The sequence below is a fragment of the Cryptomeria japonica genome, chromosome 8, assembly GCF_030272615.1.
Source record: "Cryptomeria japonica chromosome 8, Sugi_1.0, whole genome shotgun sequence".
Taxonomy (NCBI): Eukaryota; Viridiplantae; Streptophyta; class Pinopsida; order Cupressales; family Cupressaceae; genus Cryptomeria; species Cryptomeria japonica.
This window is the reverse complement of record NC_081412.1, coordinates 510,265,935-510,285,663: the sequence shown is the minus strand read 5'-3', so window position 1 is coordinate 510,285,663 and position 19,729 is coordinate 510,265,935. Positions and strand designations below refer to the sequence as shown.

The window sequence follows — 19,729 nt, the reverse complement described above, 5'->3', positions numbered from 1 at the left end:
AACCAAAACCTACCAGTGTTCGTTATATACGGTGCCTCTGGGTCACGCTTATGGGTAATGTCGTCATGTTGAACTATTGCACTTAACGCTTAATAAAGCTACATAAACGGCATCTATGGCATTGTCCCTATAAATTGTCGGGGAGTAATAAGGGACACTTGGAAGTTAAAATCCAAGGGGCAGGTAATCCCTCTCAGATTGACAATCTAATAAGATAATCCTTAAATGATTTTTACATCCACTGAGTTAAACCATAGTAAACCCCCTTAATGTTGATTGAGTGAAATTCTTTTATGATATTGATTTAATCTTGAAGAGTTGTTGAAGATTGACAATTTGGTCAAGGGTGACGCTTATGATAGGTATTAGGATCTAGTTGTTTTAGGCCACAAGCAATAGGCCATCTTGAGCCTTTGCTTAAGTGCTACCACCGTGGGTAGTAACCACAAAGAAACTATCTGGGACATTGACCCTAGAAAGGGTTGCGTACCCACTAATCAGTTTACATCAAACCATAGAGTAGAAAATAGAACTACATACTTTACGCCTTGATCCCGTGCCGAAACGGGTATGTAGGCAGTCTTGGGACGAAGCTATCGCTAGTACTCAGGTATTCATGGATGGGGTCTAGGTTTGATAAAAAGGAGGATTGAGTACAATCCTAATTTGAAAGATAAGTATAATAAAAAGGAAAAAGTAATTCAATGTATACTCAGAAGGAATCCCGTATGGATTCGCTTGACTTCTCGAGGCTTTAAGCCAAATTCTGAAGCAGAATTCAAGCTTGTATTATGTCATTTTAATTTCTCCTAAGGATGGCGATCTCGGTGCACTCCTATTAGAAGAGTGTAGTACTTAGTGAGTGACTCAGGACCCGAATGGTCCCGATGAGTCTAAGTCTCTAGCCAGAGCACCTGCTATCCCAATTGGATAGATGCCTACCCCGTATGGATAGATGCCTATCCCGTATTGGATAGATGAAACCTCCTGCTCTGTATGGACGGAAGCCTAACCCGTATGGTTAGATGCTCATCCTAGATGGATGCCCAGAGTATGCGATTGAATCAAACACAAATGATTAAATTAAACCAAAAAAAAAAGAATGGTCAAATTTTGTTGGGTTAAGTAAGGTGGGTTATTGCAACTTAACTATCTACAACTAAGGTTTGAAGACATGACTATTCATGGAACTCGTCAAAATAATGTGTCTAGTGTGAAGTGTCTAAAAAATGACTTTCTAAAGATTCGACCAAAACTTAATCTAAAAATCCTTAGTAGTTGAAAAAAAATATATCATTTGTAATTGATATAATTTTGTATTTTTATGTAAAATATAACTTATATGAAACTTAAATGGACCAAATGCCTATTAGCAATCATAAGTTTGTGTTATCTCTAACTTTTATATCCAACACCAAAGGACTAATTTAGTTGAAAACAAAAAAAATATTTGTTGTTATAAAAACAACATATTATCATATAAAATATAACTTATATTGAAAACAAACGGACCAATTGTTAAACACTAAAATCTTTGGAAAATCCCTCACATTTTATGGAGAAAAACAAGGTATTTATCATGTTCACCTTTTATATTTGTGATAAGACAAATTATTAATATGAAATACTCCAATACATATACATTGCTACCTCAATAGTTGTACACATAAGATAATATTTTTTCACAATGATAACAATACTTGTTTAAGTGAGCATCTTATTTTATAAATGCAACACTTATAGTGGATAGCTATGATATTTTATTTGAAACAAAAAATAATTTATTTCCCTTGTTAATGAATGTATTTATGCCATTTTTATATAACATTTATGGGTTCTTTTGTGTTCAAGTATTGGTCCATTTTGATCAACATTTAGTAATTTTTTTATTTACATGTAGATTATTTATTTACAATTTATAGTATAAATATGTGGCAAGATTAGATATTATAAGCACAATTGCTATAATGACTATTAGACCCTTTACAACTAATGGCCCCTCTCCCCTATTCTAGTCACCCAAAAAATAAACCTTATATGCCCACATTTAAAGCCTATTAATCTTTCCGTGCAAGATAGGATACCGAAAGATACAAAACCTGGTCAACAGAGAAAATTTGCTCATTTCCAACTTATTCCACGATATTGTGACAGGACATCATTGATCGTTCAAATATTTATTTATTTTGAAGGTATTCACCTGTCTTGTGCTTACGTCCAGTTTGCTTGGCGGCCGAGTTTGGGAGTACGAGCTATAAAATCACAATCAACTGTGACGATATCCATTAATGAAAAATCTACCACAATATTATTTAAGAGCAATTTTCTCCTTCTCTTTCGTAAGGTCATCATGGCTTCCTCTTTACAATCTCCTTCTAGTCTCCCCGTGATTGACATTTCACAATTTCCCAAGGAAATTGTGGGAGACCATCTTCGATATCATGCGGAGGTTGCAAAACTCAGAAAAGCTTGTGAAGAATAGGGATTTTTTAAGCTGGTGAATCATGGAGTTCCACAAGATCTTCTGCAAAAGGTTTTGTCTGTTAGCAAGGATTTGGTGTCGATGCCCGTGGAGGCTAAAGACAGAATCGCAACTTCTAATCGCGTGGAGAGTTACATTCGTACCCCCAGGATTCCGATTCCTTTTGAGACATTTTGCTTCCTTGACATGCCCAATCCAGATTCAATCCTTGAAATGTCTCGAAAAATATGGCCCGAGGAAGGAAACTCAGACTTCTGTTATGTTATCCGCCTTTTCTTTTTACATTTCACAACTGTGGTTTTAAAGATAAATAGACTGTGCACTGTTTTTTTCATGGAATTGTCGGAACCCAGGTCTCGTCTAATAAGCTCTTCCCTTTGGTTGCTATGAATGAAAAGCAACTATGATTTAAAATTCTGGTACTATTGTGACTAATGAAATTCTGGTGCCATTATATTACAGTGAAGCGAAAGGTACTTTCAGTTTATTTCTGTCAGATCTTGCACAGAAGCTAATTAAATTCATTCTTGCGCGCCTAGGTTTGGACGTTGAAACTTTCTTCCACTCGGATTTCGAAAAATGTGTAGCCTGGTTGCAGATTATGAAAAATCTGTTGGGGAAGAGGTTCTGACTCCTTATGCAGATCCAGGTTGCCTGACAATCCTTCACAATGATGAAGGGGAAGGGCTTGAGGTTCTATCGAAAGAAGGGAAGTGGATCAACGTCAAGCCATCACCAAACTCCCTTGTTGTCAACTTAGGGGAAAGCCTCAAGGTATGATTTAATCCTTTCTGTGTTCCCCATTATTATGATTTATACCGTTTTTTTGTTGTTCAATTGATATGATTATTTGATTGCAGGCATGGAGCAATGGTAGATACAGGAGTGCAGATCACCGCGTGATTTGTAAAGGGTGGCAGAATCGTTTATCGGTTCCCCTTTTTTATAGCTTTCCCCGCGATGCCCAAATCTTTGCTCCAGAGATTCTTGTGAATGAAGATAATCCACGACGATACAAACCTTTTGTCTTCTCTGAATTGCAGTCTGAATTGCGCAAAGGTTTCAGAAATTATAAAGCAGATGGAGAACAAGTCAAAGTGGTGGAACGATTGGCTGGCATATAGTTTCGTTGGCTTATGGTTTTGTTTCCATACAACCCATGGTACAATTGTAGCACTTCCACTGTTTTATTTATCTTATAACATTGGATTTGCTAGTTTATACCAAATATGATTATGCTTAACATTTTCAAAATCAAGATACGAAAGTTAATTTGGGGAGTGGGTGTTTTTATGAAATATTCAAATTTGGTTCGAAAGAGATATATTGTTGGTTTATTTGTTTTAAAGATTAAATTATAGATATATATATTTTTTATGAATAATTGTATATTATCATTCAAAAATAGTGTTATAATAATTTATTAAAAAATAGGTAGAAACAATCACATCTTCAAAGTATCTAATCAGTAATAGTTTACAACATAAAAACGTAAATAAATACATTAGATAGTGAGAGCAATAGTTGTGGAGGGAGGGCAAGGATCCCAATCATCTAGTTTACCTAATACATTAATGAGGTTTAGGGTGTCTATGGGAGGGTCCCAACTTTCACTATATTTTATTTATCTTCCTTGTCTTCAATAGAATGAGTAGATGAAATTATTAGAGCTAGTCAAGGGAATTTGCTAGAATCAAAGTAGCTAGAAGAACTTCTAGTAGGCCACCCATAAATGCCTCCCACAAGAGGCAAATAAGTAACACATGAAAGAGTAATTTGCAACTAGCCCAATTAACTACAATGCTCTCTTAGAGCATTGGGAGTAGTTCTCTCAATTACCTTATGTAAAGACACTTTGTCTATGACAATACCTTTTAGAAGATGAGTGGCCCCTAAACAAAGAGTAAGACAATGAAACTTAGGCAACCACACAAGGTTATTACACTTGTTCTTAGAAAGCACTTATAAATGGGTGACTTCAAGAGACAATATATTAGCCTACACCTAGATCTATAATAAAATATTAGGACAAATCATGTCTTTAGTATAAGTTGAAACATGATGATCCATAAAAAGATTAACAAAATAGTTGAATTTGTATTTTTCTATAAGTTGAATAGAATATCCATGATGAAAGTATGTATGATCTGGAGGAATATGTCATGGAAAAGGTTCTAGTAAAAAAATCTTGAAAAGGTTATCAATCCAAGTCCAAACATTTTAAGCTCTAGGAAAAAACTGAAAAAGATGTTTGAGTGATTCATGTTATTTATAAAAGGTACATTGAGGTTCAATGTGTTGGAGTACAATGAACACTGAGAGGGACGGTGAATCGGTGTTTATACACAATTTTTCTCTTATTAAGTGCTTTTTCAAAATTGACTTATTTGAGCAATATGAAGCAAATAGAATAGACAATAGAATAAATAAAACATACAGAAGAATATGACATAATGATATGTCCTAAGTGGAAACCCTCCTGGGGAATAAAACCACTCAAAATTGCCTCACTGGCTATTTTGTATGTCTCATTGACAATGCTATCTCACTGATAGACTTTTCAATGCCTCATTGGCTTTTCAACACTTTCATAATCACTTTATTTTAATCATAGAGTATCATCTCTATTTCATTCAGGTACATTCTATGATCTTGCATCTTCTGAGATTTAGAGACATAGTTCCAAATAAGACATAATAATGTATATATTTTGCATACACAATACTATGAAATATTTTTACAATTGCAATTCTTTAGAGCACAAAATGTGCTATCAAGATACAAAATATGGATCAATACAATGTCTCAGAGTCGAAGAAAGATATAGTTTTTTAACACCCATGATTTGAAACTCTTCACAATACATCTATATCATTCTCAATTTTCAAACTAAAATAAAAATAATTTCTTCATAATTGAACCTTAACAAATAACTGGATGAAGTGCTTCAATATTTGCTAACCACATGTACTCGGGTTAGTAAATCCAAAACTATAGTATTTCATTTCACATAAAATACACAAACCCGAACTAGGGTTTACTATTTCAAGAACAATACTTACAACTTGTACAAATAACTATATTTTTATTTTTAAAAAACTGAAAAAAAAACCCTTTTAATTAAGGAGTTAACAAAATGAGACAATCTAATGGCAAATGAAGGGAGTGGCAAGGGAGGTAGGGTTTTTAGTAGTGAATGCGATGCAGGAGAGGTGGAAGATGAAGGCGATGATGGTGAAGGAGGAATTGCCCATGGCCATCTTCCTCGTGGTCATGTTGTGGGTTTGGTTTCTTAGTGGCCTCTTTCTTGTGAGGCTCATTAGGGTTTGTTGTGGGCTCTTTCTATGGAGCTCTGGCCTCAGTGTGAAGTTTTTATGATGATGGGATCTGCACGTTCACTCTTATTTTTCTAAGAATGGTTTCAACTACATATGATGGTGGTTTGGGGGTTCATCAAGATTTGGAGGTGGTTGTGGCTGGGATCCTATGTGTGATGGGGGGAGCAAGGCTTGGAATTGCTTTTCCCTCTATCAAAATGTATATCTGGCAAGAGGTGATGACAGGGACAAGTGTGTAGATAGTCATTGGAGACCTCTTCTATGTTGGGCTCCCCATTTTTCCCCTTCATACTTGTTGTATGTCGGGTCATTGGGTAGAGGGTTTGTTCATTCTGCATTTTGGACTATGTGGCATGTTGCTTGGGCCTTGACAAGCGTTGGGTCTGCTGCTTCAGGTTACTATGTGGATGCATTTTGGGCTAGTGGTGAGAAAGTGAGGAGGATGCTTATTTTTCCTACTGCCAATGTTGTGTGAAGATCACCGTGGATGCAGAGCCCCCATTTGGGTGTGTACTAGTTTGGCGGTGAATGGGTGGATATTGGTGGTGAAAAGGGGTGTCTTGGTTTCAAGGTGAGACCCCTTTTCCTTTGGTTCTTCATTGTTGTTGGGGTTTAGAATAGTTACATTTCTATTAGTGCTCCCTCTGTTTATCTTCGTAATGGTGGCCTCTAGCTTGTAGTTGTGGGGGGTGTTCTTGTCTTTCCTTTCCTTGGGTTTTCTCTACTTATTTCAGCTTTGGCCTAGCATGTTCATTAGGTGTCCTAGGTTTGATGTGGGGTTATTGCCTAGCCCCTTTGGCTCAGTGAATTTTTCTTGTATGTGTGGTGGGCTGGTAGGTTATGCCAAAGGTGATGTTTTTGTTATCTCTGACGGTTGCTACTCCTCAAGTTGATGTTGTGGAGGAGTTTATTTTGGGTTCTGCCCTATGTTGATGGGGAGCTATCTCTCTCTATTGCTATTCAGGAGAAATCCATGGCTTTCATCTTTGGTGTTTCTTTTTGTGCTAAGGAGTGATGTTTTTAGTTTTTCTATTCTGGTGCCTAGAGCAGGTTGTTTTTTTCACTTTGATTTTTTGGTTTGCCAAAGGGTTGCTAGCAGTTTTAAAGGGCCTTTTTTGGCTATGGCTTTTTTTTATTCAGAGATAGGTTTGATTGGGGTTTTATTAGCTTTGGCTTTTGCTCCTTCCTAGATTCCTTCATGTTTGACTTGTATGGAGGTGAAGTCAACCCCTATTGAGGTGGGGTTTCTGATGGTGCCATTTGTGTGCGAGCAACATATTCTACTTCTATTGCTCTCTTTTCTTTTCTTGATCAAGGTGGGGCCATCTCCTATTAAGGCAGAAAATCTGCTTGTGGAGGGAGAATGGAGGTCATTCTATGTGGTTTTCAGTTGATGTTTGCTTCTCAGTGACAAGGATGAGGTGAGTATGGTTAACATCTCAATCTTTCATCTTCTCTAGTGCTCCTCTTTTTATGGGATCCTCTGCTATTGAGGTTCAGAGGAGTTTTGTAGGTGAGGAGTTATTGGTTTGTTGGGGTTTGTAGACTAATTATCGTTGGTTAGTTTAGGGTGCCATTTCAAAGTACTTTGTAAACATTTAGGGGATCCTTGGAAAAATCCCTTCCCTTATCCAATTTGCTTTGGGGCTTTTGTAGTGGAGGGTTTGGTTGCCATCCTTTGTTCGCCTTTCTAAATAATTAGTTTTTGGAAGCAAGGTTTAGGGTGCCTTTGAAAGCCCTTGAAGGTTTTGGGTCCTTTTGAAAAGACATTAGTTTGATCTATTATTCACCTGCTATGTTCTAGTCTCTCTTTTGTATTGGGTTCAAAGCCCTTCAAACCTTGCTAATTTTATCAAAAATAAAATGAGACAGTGACTCACGAAATAAAGAACACTTTCAAACCAAGAAAATTGAAGGATGCCCAAATTGTTACTTGCATAAAACTAACACAAAGAAAATAATCCTTAATTATTTTTGTTATTTGAGATCGAAGAAGATTAAAGAGTAGAAACACCTAGAACAAATCAGTTACTAAAAAATGGTGTTACCATCTCATGTTTTGTCCATGTTGTCACATAAAATCATACCATATACTTCTTTCAAGTTGAAACCACTACATATCAAACCCTACTTATGTATCTTCGTGTCTTAGCTCAAAAAAGTGTTCAAACAAAAAAAAAATGCTCTTACTCTTTTTATAAAAAGCCAATAATACATTATGTCACCTCACCAAGTATTTTGATGGGATATGTCTTTGTACAAAAACTCATAAAATACCGATAACACATTATGTCCCACTCACCATGTATTTCGATGGGATGTCAAAGCAAGTTAATGACTTTTCCAAGTCCTAGTGACTTGACCACTTTTCTATCTTACGAAGTGTAATCAAACCTTTAATACCATTGACAAATATGATATTTATAAAGTCATTTATACTTTAATGTGTCCACTTTATCAACAAGCATAGAACTTCATTAGGAAAATTGAGCATGCCTTGTTCAAAAGATATCAAACCAATGCAAGATGTAAATCCACCATAATATATTAGAATTTGACATTCTTGCCAATAAATGACCAAGAGGGGAAACACACCGATTATTAAATGGGATAACCTAGATCTAATTGTGAGGCCTTGGAAAGGAATAGACTAGAAAAAGTGAGCCAATTTTGGTTCTAAAATATTGACCATATGGTGTAAAATCAATATTTCCAAATACAATTAAAAACTATAAATGCCACCATTGGTTCAAACTGGGGACCACGGAAAATGAGAGAGCTAATGATATCCTTAACATGATTTATTATTTCAAAAAGTGGTAATTAGACACCACTTCCAATATTTACAATAGAGTTTAAAGGAATAGATACCAATTTTATGAATCATATTAGCTATAATGCCCCCTATAATAGTGTCAAAATTTCCAATATCTTTCTTTGTTAATTGAAACTTAACCTTAACTTCACTCCATTAAAGGAGACTCATGGAAAACTCATGACAGCTCCTAAGTAATTTTAGCTAATTTTTAGTAAAACATCACAACACCAACCCAAGGTATTCTCAAAAAAGGGTAGATGCCTTAAGAAATAGGAGTCCATCAAATGTTCTATTGAATAATAGGAAAACAATTACAAAACCAGAACCATTCAAGAGGATCCAAGGTTTCATAGCTTCCTAGTCTCTCCAAATTCTTGTTATCACAAAAATATCTTCAATATATATATATATATATATTTATATTTATGAAACCCAATCTTCTTCTAGGTGGGTTACCCAATACGATGAGAAAAAGAGACATCACACTAAAATAATGTATGCTTCACTTTCATCAAGGGAGAAAATAATCTACTTAATGCAAAGAGCCAAATCCTAGCATTGAGTGGATAATAACCCTAGTGCTCTAGACTCCAAAGGGAGGTAGTGAAATTCCCAAGCCACTTAATGAAATTTCATATGGTTCTTTATAGATGCATAAAGAAAATCATAAAGATGATATTTTATTCTAATGGAGGAAGTCGTAGAAGAAATATAGCATGAAGAAAAATAAAATAGGAGTGGTCACAAGAAGATTCTTAGAAGAATCCTCAAATTTTTCCTATTAGCGAGAGATTTAGTGATCCAGTTGTCCACTCTCTTTTTAATTATACCAAGAGTCTCTTGTCACAAAGATGTTTGGGATTCTTGGAAAGAAAATTGGCTACCAAAAAATTAAAAATTTCTCCATGACCAATATATTTGAAAGCATATGGGTTGAGATAAGAATGCATGGTGAGGAAGGTTTCTCTATAAATTTGAGTCTTAAGCTACTCAAAGTAAAACTGAAGGTTTTATAAAAATTATATAGGAAATATAAAGCTTGTTAGACATTTTTTCCCTATTCTATAAGAGTGATGAAAGAGACATCTACAAAATGGTCATTAATAATTTGACTATATGTATTGGTAAAATAAATGCATTTAACTTTAACTTGAGATACAAAATGAACTAGAAGGTAAGGAAATTGTTTAGTGGTAAGAAGATATAGAGTTAGGAATAGATGAGAACCTTATTGATTGGACCTTAAATGTTCAAATAAATTATATTGGTGACCATTGATAGTAGTGCAAGTAAAGGAATCTATGAAAATAAAGGTAATATAATGAATGAAATTAGATCCAAATAATAGAGCTTCTAACATTGTTAGAATAAAAGGTTATCCAATAAATAATAGGCTTTAAGAAAATCACTTTTTATGAACATAGCCCTTAGATTATGGGAGTAACTTCCCCACACCATATCTTCCCAAAGGTAAACCTATATTACCTAAATTGTATCCAAATTTAATGAAACCAATTTTATTAGTCATCATAATTTGGAAATGTATAGGACATAACTTAAAAAACAAGGATATAACATTGATTTTATAAGAGACATCTAATAAGGTGATGAGAATATAATTACAAATATCCATTAGGGATAAAAAATTATTTATGAATTTAATATTCCATTTATTGATAACTTTTCTTTCATTATTTAGAATTAAAATCTTCAAGATATACTTAATTTAGGTCATAACAGACATAGTCTGAAATGACCTAATAAGATTCATAATGGAGTTGTCACAACCAAGAGAATTATCGTTGGTCATGGTATGGACATATTCTTTAAGGTCAACAACAAAGATCATCTAATAAAAAAAAACTTACATAGTGGAGGAAAGTTAATAGAGAACAATATTGATGTCCTCCTATAAAGAAATGCTAGGAATATGAGAATTTTCTTGTATTATAAAAATTGGTTCATAGTTTTTGACAAAATCCTAATGAATATCAAGAAAATCATTTAGAATATTCTACCCATATTTGTTCTATTTTTTGCCAAATGTAAGATGATATTTAATATCTTGGAAGAACTATATGGAGGTTTTATCCCAACGTTAAGAGAATATGGTCAAACTTTGATTTGAGTACATTATATTGTGTGGTTATGAATAATTTTCTTGTGATAGTAGAGCTCAAAAATGCTAACCTACAAAAGACAAGAAAGGGGATCAATTTTAAGAGTTATAGTACGCATGAAAAGCTTCAAGGTTGTGGCATTATATACATGTTGCCAAAAAATTTATAGTTCATGTCCATAAATGCAGAGAATATGGGAAGTAACCTTAGTGGTCCTATTCCACCAAGAAATCTAACCATTTAATTGAGTGATTCTATATTTTGAGTTTTAAATTGATATAATATGGGCTAGTGAGGTTCAATGACTTGGAAAAGAACTATTAAAAATGAATTGTGTTTTTTCATCCTAAGACATACATAATTTCTATTTGATTTATAACCTAATGAGACTATGGTTTTACAAAGTTGTATCTAACAAAGGATCCATTAGAGAAAAAAAAAAAAAAAAGGTAATTGGAAATAGATAGAAAGGAATGTGTAGATCTCATAGCATGATCCAAGTATTTAAGTACTATTAGTTCTATCTCACAAATTATTTCATATATAGTCATGAGAATTATTAAGGAACAAATCCATATTGGGATTAAAAATGGTCTAATTTATTATGCATGTAATACCATTCATCCATTTCACTAATTGTCCAATGCAAATGAAGATTACCAAACATATCATATGTCATATTAATCATTTTAAAGTACCTTGGCATCAACATAGTGGCAACATGCAACTAATCATGAATAAACTACCATAATCAAGGTATTTCAAAAGCATCGTTGGAAGCATAAATTTTTATATTGCCAAAGGAATGTTTTTTAACATTTAAGAAGACCAAGATCACATTGTTGGTCGGGTTATAACTATTATCAATGATATATTCAAGCCACTTAGGAGATACAAAATGGATAACCTGTACATGAAATAGTGACATGATTCATATTCAAATAACATGGAAAGGATTATCTAAAGTGAAAAGATAAAAATATTAACTTTGTATACATAAGAGCATGTAGAGCCACATGCTTCTAACTAACATACCACTTTGTATATTTACTAAGGAGGTCAATGATATGTCAAACATTATAAAAGATAGAATTAATTTATTTAAATAATGAGTCATCCCATCACTATTTGACTCTTTGAGAGGAGTAAAAATTTTGCAAATAAAATTTCTAATGAAAACTACCCAACTAGATATTGGGAATTGAAATTCTTATTTATTATAAAATGTATTGTTTGTATTCAAACTTTCTAAGTGGGTTTTTTGAATGTTATAGATACTTTGGAGATAGTGGAGAATGAACAATGTCTTATAGCTAAAAAAGAGAGTGAATGAACATGGGTACAAAATTCATGATAATCTCATCCTAGAAGGAGGTTCATTGCTAGGTTGGATAACCTCTTTCTAATTATTAGAAGGGTTCAAAAATTCTCTTAATTTCATCTTATTAGGTGGCTATAGTGTTGTAAATAGTATCCCTCTGTGATTTGACACTTATTTTAAGCTCACTTTGGTGGTTTTTCATCATGTCCCTAGTTCATGAGATATTAAGCTCAATCCATTGTTGATTCTAAAGTCCGAACACAATTACATGTTCACTAAACTTTATCCTATCCCAAATAACCAAGACTATGGTTCCTAGCACCATAAACCAATAAAAAACAGCTCCAATGTGAATCCTTAATAGCCATCAAAATGTTGAGTGAGAAATTGTTCCCTAATGTAAACCTTCTTTGAATTTTAAACTTGGAACAATGTGAGGTTTTATAACTACAATTCACTCCTCCTCATTTGAGCATATGATCTACAAGAATTCATTCTCCGATGATTCCAATTGAGCAACACAATCACACATCTTCAAGGAATTAGAGAAGAAATATGGAGTAAAGAATTCAAACATTCAATTTCAGAAATCATAATAAATTTTAAATGTTCCCCCATCAAATAAGGGATCCATTAACTCGAATCAAGAAACATCAAGATTTTGTGAGGCTTCAAGGCAAGAAGTTAATAGAAAAGATATTATTTGTCAATTTAGCATTTTCTTAAGGTTTTTAGCCTCTTCCCTACTAGGGGTAAACTCTTTAAGATCATATCATATCTTAGTGGAGGTTAACTCCTACCTATGGTTTGACTTAGGAAAGCTCCTATATAAAATATTTTTCCCTATTTCCTATTTGTAGGTTTTAGATCCGATATCCAAAAGTTGTAGAGTTGCAGAGAGTAAACTAAGACACATAGTTCCGTATTTTGAACACACATAAAACCATATTCTGTGTCAATTTAGACATGTCACCAACACTTTTGCTTTTAAATATAGAGGGAATGGTTTATAGAGAATCCTAATCCAGAATTTGATATTTTAGCTAACGGAAACACCTCTAGGTTTAGGGCACCTAGAACACTTGACTAGCATTTTTAGGTTCAAGTTTTAATGATATGTTCCTTTTTGTATCTTATTTTCAAATCTATACTTTTATGTTTTCTTTTTATTTGTTTATGTAGAACTTATGTTGAAATTTGTCAATTTTACTTCATATAACCTTGTATTTGCATGATTTCCTATGATAATAATATCCAAGATCATATTAATAAAACATGTAACAATTAATCAAAGTGTTCAACTCTCCTAAGAAACTGATGTTGAGCCTAATTGATTTTTCTCAAATTAATTGATTGTTCTTACTTTTCACATTGTTTAATCTAGTGCACAGTCATTTTTTTACCATTTTATTTTGTTTAACCTAACATAGCTTGCATAATTTCTATTTTTGATGTTTAAATATGAGTTTAATTGCTTCAATTTTTTGAATCAAGAAACATTGATTTCTTTAATTAATCTATTATGTGCTTGTGTTCATTGATTAATCTTCATTTTTCTACCTCAGATTGCTCAAAAATGTGGTTAATTGATCATTTCATTGCTATCTGGCATAGTATAATCACTTGTTTCATTGAGTTTTAATTCAAAATTGTATAAAAGGCATTGAAAGCATTAACCAATTCATTTACCAATAGCTATCCTTATTTGTTTCTAAGGATTTATTGTGTTATGTTGGAGCTTGTTCAAGTATGTATGGATTTCATAACCCATTGTTCTAAATCCAACACTTATGTGAGAAGAAGTTATAGACTCGTGGCTTCCTGTGGTTTCAATACTAATGGTCTAGAGCCTAAGTCATGTGTTGACTTATTCCACATACAATCTTTTATTCCTTATCTTCTCTTAATCCAACGCCTGCATTGTAACATTTTTTAGAATCTTTCCCCTCATCCTTCTCATGATAATGATGGTAGTTTGATACAAGTGTCTAATAAACAATTGTGAGGAATGATATGAAATTAAAAGATTTTCATAGTTCATGAGTCAAGAACACTTGGCATGACATGTAGCTCCCTTTTTTGATGGTTTAAGGAATTCGATTCAAAATGATTAAAATATTATGGAAGATCTACATAGCATATCTCACATACAAGATTAAAACACTATAAAGTTAGATAGTTGCATGAAAGTTCTTAGACATTCTACTCCTCCAATGCAATTTGAGATATCCAAACCTAGCCCTACACTATTATCAATGTTCCTACATACAAACCTTTCATCATGGCTACCACTACACAAAATAGTAATTCTATCCATATTAGTAGTGGGACAATCCTATCAATCAATATATTTATGTTCCACATTCAACAAATCTCCTTTTTATAAAAATTTAGGTTTCGGGTCCTTGCAAAACCCGTTTATCCTTATCAAAAACAAACTGCCCTTTTATATCTCAAAACATGCATCAACCATCTCCTCCACTCACGTACCAAAATTTTCAACCTAGTTATCACACTATACCTTAGTATACTCCATCAAAATCCAACTTTTCTAAATCTAATTCATCCACTAAGGTTACCATAAATCACTTGCTGAAAAATGTTGCATCCTTACCACAAAAAATTGTCTACATAACCAAATTTAAATCCAATATTTCTACACATACCACAAGTAATCTACATTCCATTGAGATCCTTTGAACCCCACTTCAGCAAAACATTAGATCCCACATATTGAGAAATATAATGGAAATAGTGACAAACACATTCATGTGAAAATATTTTCCACTTTATGCAGGATTTCTTCTATGGCAACAATTTCTTACAAAACTCTTCCCTCATTCTTTAAAAGAGGTAGATTTGGAATGATTTTTCTCTTTTCCTAATTATTCAATTGTTAGGTTTCCACAATTGGAAGATGTATTATTACAATTTTTTTCAAAACAATGTTGGGCCACAAGTTACTTTTATCGATTTATTTAATTGTTGACAAGGTTTAAAGGAAAGTGACTAATTTCATTGGTAGATATCAACACTTATATTCTCAAATTTCTTATCCTATTCTTGATGTTTATATTCAAATAATTTTTATTGATATTTTGCAAACATAAATTAGAGAAAATATTTTACTTTCTTAATATTCATCTTTCACACACTTGTGGATAATACTTCACAATATCAACTTTAGGTTAGTAGATATTAAGCTTCTTCATCTTTTACTCCAGTTGATAAAAATAAATATTTTCATCAAACATTTCAAGGATTTAGAAAGAAAAACAAAAACTTTATTAAGATGGACAAAAAAAATTCTTCCAATCATATTTATTATCAAATCTGTAGCATCAACACCCCCTTATTGTATCTCACTTTTCTTCTAAACCATTCAACCATAACAAATTCAAACCCCTTTTTGAGTCATAGAATAGAATTATGATTCAATTGATTAACAATAATTTTATGATGCTTCCTCTTGCCCATCCTATAGATATTTCCAAACCTTCTCCTCCTTCCTCCAATTCAAAGCCTTTTGTCAATACCATCATCAAATCATGGATGACACAAACAGAGATTACTTTAATGGTTAATATTCACCAATGGTGAATTTTTCAAGTCGACGACATGGGAAATAGCAAATATTTTGTACCGACTAGGGGTGGCCATGTTGCCAGAACATTATCAATTTCTGTCAAATTCATGGCCCGATCTCCATATGTTTTATGTAATTAAATATGGCTATGTGAGGATTTTGCCAATACAATATACGATGGACACACGGTAAATTTAATTTTTTCACCTACACTCTCCTAGGTTGCCTTAATAGATGACCATAATTTGCCTATAGGCATATAAAGATTTGTTAGCCAGGAGGACCCAATTTGCTCGACATTTTTCCAACGCGTGTCTCCATTCACCCTAAAATTTGCCAACTATATTGTATTTACCAATTATTTGGACGACCCATAATTGCCTCAAAAATTACATAAGTTGTGTTATACTTACGCGAGATTCACCAAATATTTATATAACATATAAAATTACCATGAAATTCTCCATATAAGGATTGGTATAAATACATTCAAAGAGAAGATCTATCTCTACACAATGTGGTGGGTTCTAGGCTCTGAATTCTAATCAATAGTGAAGTTTTAGACCAAGGAAAATCATTATTGTTGACTGCATTGGCGACTACTAGTGACCTAAAGGTGAGCGATCATATTTTTTATGTGTTATAATATTAATCTGAATTTATCTATATTTGTTTGCACTGTTGAGTTCATTCTTATTCAATGGGGACCCATCAGTGCCAAGTGGTCAGCCAGGAGATTCAGACCTCGAACATCTAGATTATAGGTCGTAGGGCCAATAAAACATATCTTATACTTTATAGTCTATTATTGCTTCTTTAACAAATTGATATTTTTTTGGCAGCCTTTATTTCATTGGAGATGTCAAACAGGCAGAAGGGTAGGAAACTTGAATGTGGGGAAGGCCATGAGAGGCCAACAAAAAGCAGAATGTTATCTTCATACTTTGTCTTTGGAAAAGATTGTGGTGAAAATCAGGAAGGTACATCATCACAAGTACAAGTACAAAATTTGCAACCTACACCGCATGTTGAAGACGAAGGTGAACCTAATATCTTAGATCAAGATGATCTTGAAGAAGATTATCTAGTAGATGCCCAAGTTAGCCGGAATGATATAACCAACTTGGGTGATAATGCCATTGATGAAAAATGCATGGAAGGGGAAAAGAAAATCCAAATCAAAAAAGGATCGGGAGTGGGATAGGTCAGTGAGGAATTTTCAAATTAATTGGGCATCAAAGTATCCATTCATTGAACCAGTTGAGAATCCAATTGAAGGAGAGCCTCCAATAGAATGCAGGTGTAAGATTTACAATTGGAAACATAACAAGGAAATTAGGTTGCAGCTAAATTTGACACCGTAGAAAAGCATATGGGTAAAGTTTATGAAAAACAAATGATAGACAGAGTTGAAAAATCAGTGATAATATGGAAAACAAAGGAGGAATGTAAGCGTGTGAGGAATGTCGAAGAGTATTATTTTCATGAGAAAATACAGACGAATCTTGCTAAAGTTAAAGGTTCTATTGAAGCTATTTTTGGAATAGCAATGCAAATAGAACAACTGGGAAAAGTTGTTTAGTTAATTGTTTTTTTTTATATTTTGAGTAGAGGGCATCCTATGATAGATTTCTCATCAATTAGTGGTTTATTACACTTTTTGAAAGTTCCTAACTATCCTAATAGACACTGGTCAGTAAATAGTGGATGGGAATGGGCAAGTTGTCTTTCTAAGGTTGAAAAAGATGTAAAGGAAATAATAAGAGAGTCAAACTTTATTGCATTTTCTTTAGACGAAGTTATGGCAATAGACAATACTTCATGGGTATGCATGCATGTTTATACTATATAGAATCATGCCCGCCAACCTCATCTACTATTTGTTGCTAAAATGAAGGAGAGTGTGACAGCGGAAAATTTATTTCAACTAGTAAAGAGAAGTTTAATTGAATATGGAGGTATGGATGGCATGATGGTTGCCAACAAATTGGTGTGTGTTGGAGTAAATGGAGCTTCAATAATGCAAGGTCACAGGAACAATCTTTGTACAAAGATTGAAACTTCGTTTGCACCGTACATTACTGCAATTCACTACATGGCTCACAGAATGAATCTAGCTTTTGGAATTGTGAGCAAGTATGCTTTGGTAAAAAAAATGAAATTTTAATTAGAGAGATCTAATCATACTTTTGTCGAAGTCCCAAGTGATTTATGGAATTTCAACACATTGTTGATGGAATAACTGATTGGAACAAGCTTCTCAAGGATAATGATACCAAATGGATCTCTTTGGATGGTTGAGTGCATCAATTGTTTTCAGAATATCCATCCTTGATTGGACTATTTCACGCAACTTGTGATGAATCAAATCAACCAAAATTTCCTGACCTTCTTTAGAGGTTAAGTAATCTAGAGACACTCTTAACTTTAGCAGCTCTTCTGCCCATGCTAGAGGAAATGAGGAATATTATGAAGGCTGCCCAAAAAAGAGCTTTGTATATTACAGAATATGCTATGTTGCATAAGATGAAATGCATGACCCTCAATAATCTCTTTTGAAATCAACCAACACTATTTGATGAAAAATTTGTTAAGTGGCGGACACTCACAGATTTGAACAATCCTAATAACTTTTTACAAATCGGTGCAAACGGGGAGGTATGTGCCATGTACATGGAGTTGAGATACCAATGCACTTATATGCCATGGTCGACCCCAAGGAACCAGGAAAGTGCCCCAGGAAGAAACTAGCAAGAGTTACAAGGGAAGATTTCAACAAGATTGTTGATTCTGTAACTACTTGTATGAAGAAAATTGCCTATGATATTTCCTCACAAATTAGAAACAGATTCCCTCCTGACAACCTACTCGAAGCCATGTCTATTGTGTTTCCTCAATATTGGAGCCTCAACAATGCAGCTGATTTTCAAAGTAAGCTATTTACTTTGATAAAACAATTTTGCATATCCAGAGAATTGAATGGAGTAACTATAAATAAAATATTAGATGAAACTCATCTTAGAGAGAAATCATCTCATTTTGCATACACTATGAGGGAACAATATGGCACAATGGAGAACCCACATGAAGAGGGATTAGTAACAAGGCTTTGGAAATATATAGCTAAGAACGCAGCGTTGTGTGATTTAATGCCAGAATATTTAAAGCTTGTTTATTTATGTCTTACCATGATATTGGTTTCAATGGAAGATGAGAGAGTTTTTAGTGCTTTGGGGTTCCTAAAATCAAAGCTAAGAAACAAAACTAGACAAAAATTTAGAAAATTGCTTGAGGTTCTATACATCTAGGTATGATTCCATACTTTTCCTTACAATAGGGCACTGCAAATCTGGAGGTCCAAGTGTGAAAGAAGCGGTTTGGGAAACACTTCAAACCAAAGTGTGAGTGGGACTATTGAATCATGTACTGGATGTACTGGTAGAATTGACATGTAGTTCAGCAAAGGTATGCAGACTCAGAGTGAAGAAAAAACAGATGAGAATCAAGAAAGCTCTGGATTTGATGAGGATGAATGGCAACTGTAAGAGATTGGTATTTATTAATCTTATTACTATATATCATCATTCATATTACAAAAGGATATTATTATAGTTGATAACTTGATGATATTTTATGAGTCTGTCAACTTTTTGCAATTAGAATTTAATATTGATTTGTAATTAGATTTAAAATAGCATAATAAAAGACCATAATGTGTTTATTGATACAAAGATGTTTATTTAGACATGTTTGAGAACTTAGATTTTTATTAATTCTTTCAAAATATAGCCATATGATATAATTAATTCAAAACACCACTCTTTTCTGACTCTCCATGGAAAAGTCATACAAATTTTGAGAACCCTTTGCAAATGACCCTGAATTCCCTTTTATAGAAGCAAGGGAGCAACAACAGCTTCAGGTCGATTTGCAACATGTGAAGACTCAACATCAAAATCACAAACTCAGGCTTTAGCACAAATTTAGTTTTACATGGCCATCACAGGCCGGATTAGCAATTTAACAATTGCTACATGTTTGATGTCTCATGTTCAAAAAATAGA

General features: G+C 33.5%; 1 protein-coding gene across 1 annotated transcript; it reads left to right on the top strand.

The window, feature by feature from the left end:
- The first annotated feature begins 2,563 nt into the window (after positions 1 to 2,563).
- LOC131057183 (probable 2-oxoglutarate-dependent dioxygenase AOP1) lies at positions 2,564 to 3,606 on the top strand. The gene is made up of 4 exons (XM_057991370.1): positions 2,564 to 2,835; positions 2,945 to 3,021; positions 3,081 to 3,256; positions 3,343 to 3,606. The coding sequence occupies exons 1-4, from the start codon at positions 2,564 to 2,566 to the stop codon at positions 3,604 to 3,606; spliced, it is 789 nt and encodes a 262-aa protein (XP_057847353.1).
- Positions 3,607 to 19,729: the final 16,123 nt, after the last annotated feature.